The 15,904-nt window shown below is 41.9% G+C and overlaps 1 protein-coding gene across 1 annotated transcript; it reads left to right on the top strand.

Moving 5' to 3' along the window:
• The first annotated feature begins 1,113 nt into the window (after positions 1 to 1,113).
• LOC131777201 (uncharacterized) lies at positions 1,114 to 15,479 on the top strand. Its single transcript, XM_066158561.1, has 8 exons — positions 1,114 to 1,258; positions 2,494 to 6,369; positions 6,635 to 6,812; positions 7,192 to 7,477; positions 7,928 to 8,178; positions 9,048 to 9,276; positions 10,300 to 11,651; positions 12,047 to 15,479. The coding sequence occupies exons 2-8, from the start codon at positions 2,501 to 2,503 to the stop codon at positions 14,183 to 14,185; spliced, it is 8,304 nt and encodes a 2,767-aa protein (XP_066014658.1). The 5' UTR covers positions 1,114 to 1,258; positions 2,494 to 2,500; the 3' UTR covers positions 14,186 to 15,479.
• Positions 15,480 to 15,904: the final 425 nt, after the last annotated feature.

Below are 15,904 nucleotides of genomic sequence, written 5' to 3' on the forward strand. Positions count from 1 at the left end.
CTTTCAAACTTTCACAGTTTATGAGGGTCACTAAGTTATTCATTAATCCAAAGTAGTTCGGGCTCCCGGTTAATCCTGGCGTTATTAGAGCCCCCGCATCAAATCGCTAGGGTAAAAGGCTAAAATTAGCTCGAAAAATGCACTTCCAACGAATCTCTCTCATACTAACAGAATACGATGGATTTTGATCTTATTAAATCCAATGGGTGTTTTAACCTTAACGAAATAATTCCTTAATTTGGGGAAAATTTAATATAACTTCTGTCAAATTAGAGCAGTCAATCGTTAACTGTGTCACGTAACTATTTCAAAGAAAGGAAAAAAATTAGGGTTTTTTGATTGAAATTTAATTGCATGCCGATCTCTTTTGCCACTTAATGTAGACAGACAGTATCTGCTACAAAAATAAATATATCTATGATCAATTAAGATTTCTGCTTCACACAAAGCTTCTTTTCCGTATGTTTGTGAGAGGCAATTAATTAAGAAATTAAATGCTCTGTATCTCTTAGTTTAGCACCTGTTCTTATCTATGTGGTCTGTAGAAATGAATCCCACCTTGGAAAAGTTCCTCTATATTTCCATCAGTCCTGTAAGCTTCGAATTGGGAATTAACATAACCTGAATAGAACAACGTTTTTTCTCAAACTTCCATGCAATTTTGAAGAAAAATTGAACCTAGTTTTTGTCGAACACATTTAAGAAAGTGGAAATTATAAAATCAGTGAATAATTTAGTAAATTTAGAGTTATCAATAAATGTGAAAAATCATGGTAACTTGAACAGTAGTCACCCGTCTGAGTTGTTATGGCATTCTAATGTTGTACATGAAATCACAGATTTTGAACATTTACCCATTTACCCGTATTGATAAGACAGGAGGTTGAATTTCATTTAAGGAAAATTTTTATTAAGCCCGTCTAAAAAGAATTTTGAATGATGAATTGTTGTGTGAGTCATGGAATTTATTGAACGCCATGTATATGAGAACGGGTGATTGCGAGATTACGTGTTGCGTCACGCAATCACGCGCACAACCACCTCCGTGACGATAATTTGCATAATTTATCTTTCCGAGAAATAAAATAAGCTTTCGAATTCCCGGAAGCAAAAACAAGGTTTACAGCAAGTGATTTCTGTTGCTGAAACTGCAAATGTCGGCAACTTCGCACCTTTTTTAGCAAGTAAATTGTAACATGAAGATGGATTTGCGATCAAAGTAGTTCCTTTAAATCTTGAAAAGAAAGTTTTACCCAAGGTAAGTCATCTTATCGTGTGAAATATTATTGGTATCGAAACATGGACGCCATTAACACAGCAAGTAAATATGTTCGCTAGGATTTGGTTCAGAACGAGTTTGGTGAACATAAAAAGTATGAAGCCGAAGGTTAAAGTATTTCACTAGGCAATAAGTGCAATCTTCGATCGGCCGATGTTCTGCAGTTAGTTGCAATAATTTTAAATCACCAGCTCTAAATGCAAAGTGACAATGTTTTGATGGAAGAAATTTTTAAAATTGCATTCTAATACAAACTATGGTAGTTGATCATGAAATACTGCGTAGAGATGAAAAGAAGACATGTAGCAGTTATATTTTTGGATCGGAGAATAACTTCCCATTCGAAATCTTCATGATGGTTTTCATGAAAAAGCGCCTCAACGCGAATCCGATCTCATATAACGTTATATTTATTTGAGATCAAAATTGTAATTCAGAACGATACGGACAGTGTAGTAACAAAAGAATAATCGCTCACATCTATCGAATATATCGCAATCAGGTTCAATACTGAAGCCGGTTACGTTCGTTGCTCAATCATGATACGAAATTTGGTCTGACGCCAACGTGGAGCTTCGTCAGTACCAGTCGCTTTCACATAGGATTTTTTTCTCTTCTTGACAGAATGGTACTCTACTTGACAGAATGGTAGGACAGTCTTGCACCCGATGATTTCCCCAAGGGATGCCAATGTACCTTCATAACCAAATACCTCAAATTGCCTACAGTTGTTGAATCGTGTCAAATGCTAATTCACAACAATCGTGTAGAATGAAATAACTGCAGAAAAAGCGAATATCTGAGACCCAAGACACCTGAATACCCAAATTCCCCGGCCAGGCCTGCAAAATGGTGGCAGGAAATAATAAACATACGATTATAAACTATACAGAGAATTTATTCCAAAATGTAAATAAAAACCCTTCACATGGTTATGTAATAAAGTTAAATCAAGTAAGATATTGTTACAGCATAGAGAATGAGGGCAAAAAAATGGGGGCAGTTGCATCGCCGGGAGTACATGAAATCGTTAGTGAACGTGTGCTATTTATGACTGTCAGTGCCCTGTTATTAAGAGATGCATTGAACTTAACCTCAAGCGCTTGATTATCTTTGATATTTTCAGCTTTCCTCTACAGTTTGCGGAAGACAGTGGAGGGGGGGGGGGGGCGTGAGGGGTGTTCCGCAATGCTAATATTTCTATTTCTTGGCAGATCTTTAATGGCTTACGTAGCACAGGGATGGTCCCTCATGAATCGAGTGGGCAAAGTTACTCTACATTGTAAAAAATGCAACGCAGTACTGGCCACGAGGGAAACTGTGATGCTGGCTAAAGTACCCCCCTCCAGTACCCATTTGGCCGTCCGGGAGGGGATGGAAGAACAAGTAGAAGCAAAACTTAGTAAGTTTGACAATGAAAAGGGCGGGAAAAGCACACGGTACTGCCCTTACATTTTTCGTTGCCGAGAGTGTGACAAACATGTTGCAAACTTAACAAAGGTAGCAGGGAAACTGCTAATTTGTTTTAAAATAGAAAATATAGATATTTTTCATAATGGAAAAAAGATAACGGCAAATAAACTGTCAGAAGTGCGCAAGGAGTTGGAAGAAGAGTGTGGAATTGAAGTTGTCAACGTTACGACGCATGCGCAAGAGACAGGAAGAATACATCAGTCCCGTGGGGATAGCAAATCCATGGTTTATTGTGACACAAGTGGGTTGAATCATACATCGCGCAAAATCGATTCCTTAACGCGTCTAGTCCCGCGAGATTATCAGCGGGAGTTGTTCCTTTCTGCCATGCGCGGTAATACGCTGGTATATCTTCCCACGGGCTCAGGAAAGACCCTGATTGCAGCCATGGTGATGAGTTGCATGAAGAAGTTGAATCCAAGCAAAGTTGTGGTATTCCTTGTCGACCGAGTACCGTTAGCGTACCAACAAAGTGAGAAGATCAAGTCACAGTTGACAGGTTTGACGGTTGAGACGTTGGTCGGTGAAATGGAGTCGCCTCAAAATGGGGGTATTCATAAAAGATTAGCTGATAACAAGGTTGATGTGTTAATCTTAACACACCAGATTTTTCTAAATTTTTTAGCCGCGGAGGACAACCCGCCTGTTCGCCTGTCCGATGTTTCTGTCCTGGTTTTGGATGAGGCTCACCACTGCAGCGGGCACCACCCGTACAACAAGATTATGGAGTACTACAAAACAACACCAAACCGGTTTAAACCTGTTGTGCTCGGTTTATCAGCCTCGCCGGCCGGAGAGCTTGAAGTCGAAAAAACCAGTGAGAAGCTAAAAAAGCTCCTTGAGAACTTGGATTGTAAAATCGCGATGCCCATTGAGTCGGATTTGTTGTTACATGTGAATATCCCAAACGTGATTTATGAAACATCTGACTGCAAGAACACTGAACAAGTTATTCTCCAGCTATGTACTGAAGATCACATCGAACATCTGATAAAGAGCCACCTCAAAGATGTACCAGATCGTCAACGTTTTGAGTTTCCCGTCTTCTCATCGAATTTTAGAGGTGCGCTGAGAAAGCTTATTGATAGTTACCATAGTAACAAGAAATGCTTTAAAGCGCTGACCGTTGCTGAGCATGCAATGCACTTGCTCAGTGTTGTTGAGTTTTGCGAAGTTCTCGGTAACCAGTATGCCGTTGAAAGTCTCAAAGAATGTGTACACCGCATTGTTTACGCTAAGTCACCGAAAGATTGTGCTTTGAAGAAGCTAATTGGAAGTCAACCTACTTTTCAAGCACTCGTTTATTTGGCTGACCAAGCAGGCAGGGATGACCACGCACGTGCAGTTGTCATGTCGGACAGGTACAAAATTCTTGAGAAGCACATAAAGCAGTTCCTATGCCAAGCTCAGGAAGACCCAACTTCTAGAGGCATCGTCTTTGTGAGCTTGCGCAAAACGACCTTCAAACTTTGCGAGCAGATCAGAAAGATCGCGGATGTCGCCAAAACATTAAATCCTTACCCTTTTGTCGGCCACGGACAAGGAAGCTATGATGGAATGAGGTGGAAAGACGAGCAAGAAAAGCTGTTGAAAGAGTTTAAGAAAGGAATATGCAAGCTTCTGATTTGCACGAGTGTTTTGGAGGAAGGACTGGACGTCCCCGAATGCAACCTGGTCGTTCGCTTTGAGGGTGCAGCAACACTTCGGGCGATGGTTCAGACCCGCGGGCGCGCGTCCCGTAGGCGTGACAGCAAGTTTGTCGTCATTTGCAATGAAAAACAAGAAAGAGATGCCAGAGATCTGTGTCTCAAGGAACAGAACATGGAAGAAGCTATCAGATGTTTGATGGATGGACCGAGGTGCCAATCACAAGCAGATGAATTTGGATGCGAAGTAACAAAACCAAAGCTCTTCCTCCCCAGCACAAAGGATAATGGTGTGAATACTTCTCTAGTCATACGCCACAGCCCTCGTATATCTGTCATGGTGCACAATATGGTTGGTCAAGAATCTCGCGTGATAGATTTTCTGAACGACACCTTTGACGTGATATCTTCAAAGCCAATCCAGTCCACTTCATCGCTCGTTGATGCACCTAAAAAGAAAACTACATTACAAGATATAGCGTTTGAACTCGAACCAAGCTATAATAAAGAAGCCAAGGAGTTTCGCTCAAAGGAAGAGTTTACATGTCACGTGACAGAAGCGTGGTGCACGTGCCTCACTGACCGTGACGAGGAACCACTTCCAGTTTGGCTTCAGGCCCCGCCATTAGAAAAACGCCGCAGATCTAACGAGCCATTTCATTGGTTGAAAGGAAATTCCTTGTGCTTGGGTACTTTTGTGAGTCGATGCCATTTTCAGTGTGAGTGGCCTCTGGAGACCTCACTAAAGAATATTAAGATTCATTTTGATCACAGCTTTAAAATGCTCACCTTGCATTCCTCCAGGCAATCTTCCATCGTTCCTGGTCAAGGTGCTGTTGCTGGAGGTCCATACAAAATAGAATTTCGCTACGACGAGATTGAAGATTTCATAATCGTGGATTCTGATAGTAATGCAGGAATCATCAAAATTTTTCTGACGGCGAGACACCCTCCACGGCTGTATCGCCAACTGGAGGACGAACAAAATTTTTTCCACCTCGCTCAAATAGATGAACAAGACGATGAAGATGATTCAGTCGTCTCGTCAAATGAAGATGACTCGGAAACCGAAGGCCTCTCGACCGACGAAGAATATGCGGATGTAATAACTGCCGATTTTCATGACGTCTCCCCAGATGTCTCACGTAATCTCGCAGATAAAAGAATCTGGGAAAGGGTGTCAGATTTCCACAATGGTGAAAATGCCGTAAGCCAGTGCTTTACCTATTGTGTTACAATACCATTTAATGAACTTGTCCAGTTGAGACGCTTGTTGACCACAGTCGAGAAAAGATTCCACAAAAGTGCATTTTACTGCCGAGTGAAGGAGAGCTATGGGAAATTACCAGAGGTAAACATTCCCAATAGATTGCCATTTGACGTTAAGTATGCCGCTGGAAGTGCCCTCAGTTTTCATCCTTTGGTTCGCGGAAGAGTGCCATCTGGTAAATTTGGTAGACTTTTGCTTGGAAAGTCTCCCGATATAGCTATTGCCGCTTTGGAAAAATTGAGTAAAGTGTTGGAAAAAGACAAGTTTTGTGACCCAGGCAGCACTCTGGAGTCGTTACTGAAACAAAACAACCCATCGACCTCCGGAATGTTTAACAGGTTGGTTCCAGGCCATTGCGCTTTGATAAAGCGCGCGGTCATCACCCCAACGAGGCTGCTCTTCTATCCACCGGAAGTCATGGTGAAGAATCGCGTGCTCAGAAATTATGATACAAACGACTTCCTTTGTGTCAGTATTCGTGACGAAGACCTGTCAAAAATGTCTGCAGTCAGAGGGAACATCGACGATCTATTAGATGGAATGAAACTCAAACTAGATGAAGGAATTGAGATAGCTGGTCAGCGGTTTCAGTTCTTGGGTTCCTCGAACAGTCAGCTTCGTAACCATAGTTGTTGGTTTGTAGGGCTCAGTTCTCTACCGGACGACATTCGTCGCTGGATGGGAAAATTCACCAATATTAAGTGAGTGAGCACTATTCCTTTATTCAATTTCAATTTCTGTTTTGTTTCACATCACTCGGTGATTGGTCAAGTAAAACTGTTCAACCCTTTCCGCCATTGAGGTGCAAAACTCAAATTGGTCGTGACTCTGCTATTCGCATCTTTCCCCGTTTCACGCAGTTTACTCGTTCATTTATTTTCTATTCCCTTTAGCCTCATGTGATATTTTCCTCTGTTCTAATTGGCCTTATGAACATTAACATTTTTTATATTGGCTTTCCAATAGGTGTGTTGCCTCATACATGGCTCGTATGGGCCAGTGCTTTTCCACCTCCTTAGACGCTGTGGGGTTTGCGACCAGTGAGGATACCTATTATGACGAAGAAGATGACGTTGAAACAGCTGACCGAGAATACTGCTTCTCTGACGGAGTCGGAAAGATATCCGAAGAGCTGGCCGCAGAGGTATAGCAAATATTTGTTTAACTTGGGAAAAAGGGAAGATTTTCTCCCCTGAATACCTGAATACGAGCCCGCTGAAACACAAAGTAGTACTGTGGTGTAAGCCTCTTCACGTGAGGTGCATTGGAATTACCATTTGCGACTTCTCCCTCTTTGAATAATCGTTTTTACGTTCTCATTTTAGGCGTCTACGTGTATTTAATTTCAGTTCTTATCTCCTCCTTGTACTAATTTTAGGTTTATGACAGTCAGTCCTTCGAAAAGCGCTGTAATACACTGTACGTGTTTTAGAAATTTAAAGAGTTGCTAATATGTTACGAAATCTTTATTTGGCAAAAGGAGCTTTCAACCTCTATGCCTAAAGAAACACATTCTATTTCAGGTTGTCCGAAAAATTGGTAAAGCATTCAAACCATCCGCATTTCAAGTTCGTTTCGCCGGCTACAAAGGTGTCCTTACGCTAGATCCCAGACTTCCAGGGAAACAGGCCATCTTTCGTAGAAGCATGTTCAAGTTTGATAGCTTTCACCGCAGACTGGAAGTATTGCAAACGTCTCGTCCTCAGGTCGTTTTCCTCAATCATCAGGTCATCATGCTTCTATCTAACCTAGGAGTCCCGGATGAAGTCTTTATCAAATTGCAAAACGACATGCTGGACAAACTGTCAGGTGAGAGGATGAAGTCAAGAAATTCGAATCACAAAACTTCCGACCTAGATAGGATGATCACTTCATCTTGTTTCGACTCATTACATGGAAACATGGTAAAAGGTTGCCTTTAGAGTTTGAGAACGTTGTAGCTGATAAAATATGGAGACGTGCGACGTTTACACCTTTTTTAACGTTTTGTTTTGTCTCTGTACTGGCTTAAACCACCTCATAACCATGCATTTAAATACATGCTACTGGGCAGTACATGTGATAGTTATGCTGTATAGATGTTCGCTAATTTTGGTGGAAGCTTTTTAAACTCTGCATTTTCATTCCGTGAAAATTGTCTATATCATAACAAAACCGTTCCAGTCAACCGCTGTTGCCGACTAAGTTAGAATTGGCAAACAATAGAGTTAGCGTCCAGGTATTATAATATCTCATATTACTCCTGTCTTTTGTTCAAAGGGATGCTTGTGAATGAACGTGATGCTATTCAGCTATTGGGAAGTGGAGCCAAAATGGGCGTGTCCTATCACAATATTTCTAATGCAGGGATACCACTGACAACGGAACCATTCTTTAAATCGCTGCTGGTCGCCATGTACCGAAATCATATGCACGAACTACTCGCTCGAGCCCGCATTCGTTTGCCACCAGCGGAAGCACGCTTGATGATGGGTGTAATGGACGAGTTAAGTGTATTGAAACCTGGTCAAGTGAGTCTTTTTGATTATTTTTTTTAAAGTTTTACTTTTCTCTATTTCTAACTCTGAGCCTGGTATGGAGGATTCTGCCCCAATATAATCCAACGATAACAGCTGTTTTTTAATGGCTCAAATTTAACCCCTTTGCGGCAGATTTACACAATGAAAAAATCATATTTTACGATCGAACTTCTCGCGAATATTTCGACCAATTTCTGAACAGCTAAAATACTTCGGGGCTACACTGTCTGGAAGGTCAATATTATGCTGATGTGAATATGAAAGCGATCTTCGCAACTATGAACACTACTTAAGCAGTAGTGAAAAGAAGGCCTGAAAAAAGTTCAGGCCTGTACGGGATTTGAACCCATGACCTCTGCGATACCGGTGCAGTGCTCTACTTCACCTCTACTCTTTTCACTACTGCTTAAGAAGTGTTCATAACTGCGAGGATCGCTTTCATATTCACGTCTTTATCCGCAGTTCAAATATATGACTTTCATGTATTCACAACCGTCTATTATGCTGATGGTCAATGTCAGTACCTGAGCAGCTGTTTACACACTCCTCCCCAAACCCAACACTACCTAACTTGTTTACACTTGAATATTGTTGGACTCCCATAACATTTCACCATTACAGAATTACTTAATGTCCTGCCAAAGAGCATCAGATGGCCGGACACACTCTCCGTTCTCCCCACCCCCCCCCCCCTCCCCCGTGCGCTAGCAAAGCAGGCCACAATAGGCCTCATATCCCGCTCGCAACCACTATCAGACCACTTTTGGAAAAATAATGTAGATTTTGAGAAAGATAAAGAGGAAGTTTGCCTTTGGAGTCCTTTGAATAACCTGTTCATTCTGTTTTATCGCGTTCGTCAGGTTTTCGTGCAGTACTCTGCGGTTGAAACACGTGAGGATCGAGATGACGAGTTTAACAAGAGGGAAAAAATTGTGCTCAGGGGACCAGTGGTGGTTACTCGGAATCCATGTTTACATCCGGGAGATGTACGCCAGCTCGAGGCTGTTGACGTACCAGGCCTCTGTCATCTTGTGGACTGTGTCGTTTTCCCACGTCAAGGCTCGAGGCCACACCCTAACGAGATGGCAGGTAACATGCCTGTTGCGACACTTTGAATCGCTTTCTCTTCCAACCTGAAACACTTACACGCACTTAAAATTTTATAGCTTGATTTATTAGGTATCTCGTGAAAGGACCTAGTTTCCACAGAAGACAGCCTCCCCAACGGAGTAATGTGACCGAAATTTGTTTATTTATTTGCGATATTTAAACGGGCTGGCTCAGTGCAGCATCAAAGCTGGTTTAAATTGGGGCCTGTATAAACAGTAACAAAGTCAGATCACGTCACCGGGAGCTACGTTTTTTTTGCGAGAAATGCGTGGGTTCTTTAATATCGCATTCTAACCAGTACTGTGGAGATGCAGGAGACAGGGCCGACGGTTTAAGGTCCTTATCTGAGTAGACTAGTGTTACGGTATTCTCTAACCGACAGGAAAATAATACAATCCTACAAACTCAACTACTTTATCAAACAACGAGTGATATTCTTAATAAGGAGCGACTCGTAAAGAAAGTACAGTAAAACTTACTTGAGCCCACTACAGTCTATATCTTAGCTCACCACCGAGTCAAACTCACAGTTTCCTCCAATGTTTCTTGAAATTAGCAATCTTCCACTGTAGCTCTCTCTCACGATGTAGCTTTCTAAACAATCGGTCACTCCCTACAACAACAATAACTACTACTTCATAACTGAGTCCTTACGTACAATTACAAAGTGTTCTGGAACATTCCAGAAACTTACAAAAGAACTATTTTAGTAGTATTAAGTAAAAGCTGCGTGACTTGATGAAATGTTCTAGAAAGTTCTATGGTACGCATGTCAGCATGACTAAGCCGTCTGGGGATTTCTAGAAGCTTATGTTTACAACAACAATTACTCACAACACTAGAGTGTCTAACCATTTACAGATGTCATAGCAAAGGTAGCACTTTCTCCTCAGTTGTTTTTAAGACTCTAAGAATCCAAGCGAAATCTACGAAATTTAGTCATAACAAGATCAGATTGTGAATATTGAAATCAGTTTCTGGAAAAATTATTTCTGATTTCAGGCGGCGATTTGGACGGCGATCTATATTTCGTATGTTGGCATAAAGACCTGTTACCAAGGAAAGCAAATTATCCGCCAATGGACTATCCGTCACTTCCTAAACTGGAGCAGACTGAGCCAATTACTACTCGCGACATGACCAAGTTTGTGGTGGATTACATCCGGTCCGATCAGTTAGGCGTTATTGACAATGCGCACAAGGCGTTGGCGGACTTTGAGGAAGACGGTGTGCAATCTCGGGGATGTCTTTATCTTGCAGAACTGCACTCTCTAGCTGTTGACGCACCCAAAACGGGGAAGTGGCCGAGTACTCAGGGTATTGAGGTTAAAAGGCTTCCTGATTTCATGATGAAGAACGATAAACGAAGTTATCCCTCTGAAAAGGTTATAGGAAAGCTCTTCCGGCGCTGTCGGAAGTTTAAAGATGCTACGTCTGAGAAATACGATCAAAAACTTCGTTTGGACAAGTCGTTCCTGTTGCCAGGTAACGACAGTTTCGTTGAAAACGCCAAAGAAGTCTATTATTGGTATCGTGACAAGATGGAAAGCTTGATGCGGCTGTACGGCATCGAAACCGAGGCAGAAATCATCACTGGCTGTTTCATGAAGCTTCGAAATCGCTTGCGCAAAGAAAAAACGGAAATTGCCGAGCTCGTCGGCGAAGAACTGATCGCAATACGCTTGTACCTCCGTCGGGAATTCTTTCGTGAATTCGGCAGCGATGGACAGTGGTTAAAAGGTGAAGTGCTGATTTCTGATGAGATGCGTTTAAAGGCCTCGGCTTGGTACAGAGTGGCCTACACGCTTGCGGATGATCATGCAAATGATTCAGACCCAAGCCACGAGAAGAGGCTACTCGGTTTTCCTTGGTTTATCAATGACGTCATGCTTGCCATCAAAACACGAAAAGATCGACCCAGTCAGCCTCAGGCCTTAGACGTTAGCGCAACCGTGGGTCAGAGCCTCGTAAGGTTGTTTAACGAAGAGAAAGACTGGTTACTTGAGGAGTTCAAAGCTCGAATAAGTATAAAGGACGTTATATGTGGCCATCTGCAGGCCGCTGAATCCACTTCCTCAATGAGTATCGTCGGCTCTACTGCCACGCTACTATTTAACAAGACTTCAGATCTTGATCTGTCCTTTTTACCTCAGGATACACAGGCACGAAGCCATCGTGCCCTCCCTGAGGTACCACCAGAAGAAAGTAACACTTCAGTTGAGGAACAAGCGAAAGTATTGGAGTCCCTGATTCCCATCTTGAAAGAGGAGACGTCAAAGCAACAAGAAAAAAAAGACGAAAACGTTAAAAATCTCTTCTGGAAAGTTCGTCTCGTCAACGAAAAGTATTTCCCGGTAAGCATCACAGTGGTTTTAGTTATATCATATCTAGGGGTGTTTATCTTTACCATGAATTGTGGTAAATATGATGTAGGCGACTTAACTTATGCTGTAGCTTTAGCATATGTTCTTCACATATGACTTGGTAAACAATGACACTGTTGAATCAAGGTTATGATAGCTTTACCGACGAAACACAGCTCCAACCGTCAAGTGTTGGACGATTGTACGCTAACCATGCTTTGAGAAGAGTTTTCATCCACGAAAAATTAATTAAAAAGGGAAAATGATAACATTTAAAAAAATATATATTTTCCACATTCTTCTCCAGTCTTCAGTTTTCAATCTTCAAATCCTGATACTGCACTTTCCTCAACATTATTTAATTTAAATTTTTGTTTTTCATCCAGGTCCTCTCATGCAAGCGGCCAACAGTGAACCTGATAGATAGCAGTAATTGTTCTCCAACCCTTAGCTGTGATTTTAGTTCATCCCCAGACTGTCTAACAATGGCTGCTCTGCTCTCAAGCTATATCAAGTCGTATCCCCATCTCTTATTGGTACTCCGTGCTATACACCGATGGTGCTGCGTGACAAGGTTGTCACGTAACGCAGCTGGCGCTGGAAACACTTCAAACTTGCTCTCTGCCGTTCTCTTAGCTCAATGCATACAAAACATGCATTTTAATGAGGAGCACGTTCTGGAAACGATAGCACACCAAATGCACGGTGGCACAAGAGATGATAAGCAGTCCATGGAGTTGGAAAATGTCATAAAATATCTGGAAGCTTACCAGAACGATTCCCAATTCCCTCAGGTAGAGCCCGACTTCACCCAAATTGGCCAGCTTCTGATGACTTTTTTTCAAGCACACGACTCGTGTTTTGAAAAAGAGCTCCCGCAATCACTCGCACGTCTTTTCCGTGCGCGAAAGCTCTCAGAGCGTCTGGATAAAGATCATTTAGTCCTTGTGAAAGAACAGATGCAACGTGCCTATCAGCTCCTAGCGTTATTTGGAGACGCACAGATCATGTTAACCATAAGTGGCTCCGAAGATTACAACGTAATTTTTCTTTCGCCGCTTCTTTCCTCGTTCATAGCGGGCGTTGAGAAAAGTAAAGCTCAAGAAATAGCGCGGAAGACCGGAGCGAAGAGCGTCATCATTCGCCCAAATTTTCCACGGTCGCGTTCCTCAGCGGTTCTTGAGGTGAAAGGAAGTGAGCCTGCGATACGAGCAGTGGAGAGGGAGCTGGAAGAGATGAGTACACTGGCATCACGTGACAGAATCTCTCTTATGAGTGACTGTTTTGTAGAGGACGCAAGTCTGCTTTTGTTTGAAGGAAGTCGAAGTCAAAATGATCACGTTTCTCTGACACCATACGATGGGCGTTGTCATCAGACACACGACCAATTGGCCCAGCATCTCGCTTTGCTAGAAAACGTCACGAACGATGGAATCTACCCTTACCGCTGTTTTACAGAAAAATTCTTTCAACAACTGCGATTACTTGAGAGAGATTTCGATCCTCAGGTGCATGGTTGTCGTGAATTCGCTGTTCACTTTGGACGAATCTACATGTTCAGTGTTCCGCATATCTTGCTCGAAGATAGCGAGTCCATCACTATTGCAATGCTAAGAACGAATAAACGGAAATCAAGTGTCTTAGTCAGAAGGAACAGCAACAGTCAGGAAGAGTCAGCCCCACTAAGTGTCACTTACGTTGACCAAGAAGAAGAACGCGCTCGGAGAAGGAACAGGCAGGCAAAACGTAATGTGACATTTAGTGAAACCAAGAAGAAGCGGAAACGCGGAAATCCTTCGAGAAGCTCCTTGTTCACGGTTGTTCACTCACCAGACAGAGTGGAGAATTTTCTTCATTATTCCGGATTCCGGCAAGATGGAAATCCCACTGCAAACTACTCAGTGGACATTTTTGATGGATCGGTAGAATTTTACGTCAGGTTCGATGAGGTACTCAACTTTGTTGATGTAAAGCTTCCAAACCTACGCTGGTTTATGGTGGACGTCAAAAGACCATATCAACACCGACCAGATCACGACGTCGCACAAGATGGCGAACAGGAAGATGACAACTTCGTTTTAGACGGCTGGGAGACAGACGTTCGTTTCTTGTTGCAATCCCGTTATGCTTTGGCGCCGAGTGACATCCAGGATACCAAGTACGCTAAGTACCAGTGTATACTCGAACCCAGTACAGGTGAGCAGCCATTTAGTGTTCAGGAAGAGTTGTGGAAAGATGTGCGACTTGTTCGCCACTACAAGAAGTCTAAAAAGTTCACATGCGCTTCACGTCAAGGTGGGTTCCTCTCTGGCCTGACAGCATACCTCAACGAGGTGACAGAATATTCCAGACCATTAGGGCCGGAGAAAGTCGGTGAATTTAGAGAAAAACACACTCGTTGGGAAATGTCATTGGAGGCAAAGCTTCCAGAAGATTTAGCAGCCAAGGAAACTGTTAAAACGTTCTTAGAGGAAGTATGGAAGTTCGCATTTGCTCTATCCTCATTCGTATCGAAGGAAAACTGAATGAGATTAATGTCGGCCAATTAAGAGGCCTCCACCTGTTGAACAATTCTTCATGAGGAATGTTAGATTCGCTGAAATCTTTTTCACGTCACAGAATATCACGATCACTTGATACCAGCTCCAGTTTCCTAGATAAATGGCCTACAACAAATAATTTTTTTGCAATTTCGATAGTCAACTGTTACATTTTTCGAAACTCAATCGGTATATATGCGCTCTAAGTACGATTCTATAAGATTATAAACTGTGTATAACTGTATCAAATTTAGTTGGCATGCCAGCGAACTCGCTCACCATCCCGAAATGAATCTTTTGTCTGGTCAGTGAATCAGATATAATAGTAAATGTCGCACTCGTTTTCTTAAGAGTGTAATTTTGAGCTTTTTTACGAGAGAATTCCTAACAAGGAAGATTCTTTTAACATCATGTTTTTAACGACATTTAAAAGACATTTCATTGGAATCTTTCGGTTCAGTAGCTAAGGTAAAAGTACTGATTTAGATAAATTTTTCCAAACAGCCCTCTTAGTTTTGCTTAATTTTGTCCAATCCGGCAGAAATAAACATGAGGCTGCTGAAAAACAACCTATGCGTAAGCTAAAGGCAGCCATTTTCTAACGCTATAAAGTGAAATTCATGCGCGTGTGGACGAAAATAATGTTTTATAACAATTTTTGGCTGCTGGATATAATTTTTATTGTGTCATGCTTGTTTGAAGCATGTAGGTAACTCAATAAGGGGGCTAAACCTTGCGGAACATTTAGTACTTAATGCATTCTGTTTCCCGGCCGAAGTATTCTCGTAAACGAATTCAGCAACAAAACTGATAACCCTCGAAATCTCAGTCCTTCGCAGTCACTCTTTGGGAGGTTACGCGATGTTTTCCCTGGCCAAGGGATGATGCATTTCACCACCCGTCCTTTATCTTTTCCTATAAAGCTTAGGTACTTCGAGCGCCCTGATTGGTCGAAAAAACTATCGGTTATTGCACCGGTAAACCTATAGAAAATTTGAATATATGTAAGTTCATTTTAGCTTATACTTGGATTGTTGGGAGAACACTTGAAAAGTTTGTAAATTATTCGTCTCCGGCATGTGATTTCCAAACTTTTTTCGTTTTCTCCCAGCTTCCTGTCTAGGTTGTGCTGGGAAACCGATATAACGTGCAGTCTATTGCAGGATCAGGACGTAAAGAAGTGAAATAAAAGTTGAGGTTCTCCTTACGTTACTTAACATAACAAATTCAAAGTGCGTCATCCTCATGTTTGCTGTGCATTTTTATAATTTTTCGTCCCTTCAATAAGAGTCTAACAATGTTTGTTCTTTATTTTGAGTTTTATTTATCTACAAATAAAGAGTCAAAAGGAGGCTGTTTACAAATTAGTCTCAACAATTCAACTAAATTTTCTTTATGCTCTTTTCACGATTGAAATTCTCTCACACAATGTCTTCTGTCCTCCCGATTCCTAATTAGCTAGGCGTGCAAACAAGACTTCGTGCCAAATCTGTGACGTAGCAGCTGGTCATTGGTTACACTTACTCATCCATAATCATCAGAAATTATAAGATTTTCAGCAAACTACGTCGTCTTGCAGAGGATGAAGACGTGTCGTCCATTTGTGCCGAAGATAAAATTACATTTTGAGGAGATAAGACGCTTGGCTTGTAAAGAATAGCAACAGAAAGAAATGCTATGTTATTATACCACCAGGTGAGTATT

The sequence above is a fragment of the Pocillopora verrucosa genome, chromosome 11 (assembly GCF_036669915.1).
Source record: "Pocillopora verrucosa isolate sample1 chromosome 11, ASM3666991v2, whole genome shotgun sequence".
NCBI lineage: Eukaryota > Metazoa > Cnidaria > Anthozoa > Scleractinia > Pocilloporidae > Pocillopora > Pocillopora verrucosa.

Excerpts from the sequence above, each read along its gene's own strand:
- LOC131777201 (XM_066158561.1), top strand. The coding sequence starts at position 2,501 with ATGGCTTACGTAGCACAGGGATGGTCCCTCATGAATCGAGTGGGCAAA. Across the intron at positions 6,813-7,191 it reads CCGAAGAGCTGGCCGCAGAG|GTTGTCCGAAAAATTGGTAA; the intron begins GTATAGCAAATA and ends ATTCTATTTCAG. Across the intron at positions 7,478-7,927 it reads CATGCTGGACAAACTGTCAG|GGATGCTTGTGAATGAACGT; the intron begins GTGAGAGGATGA and ends TTTTGTTCAAAG.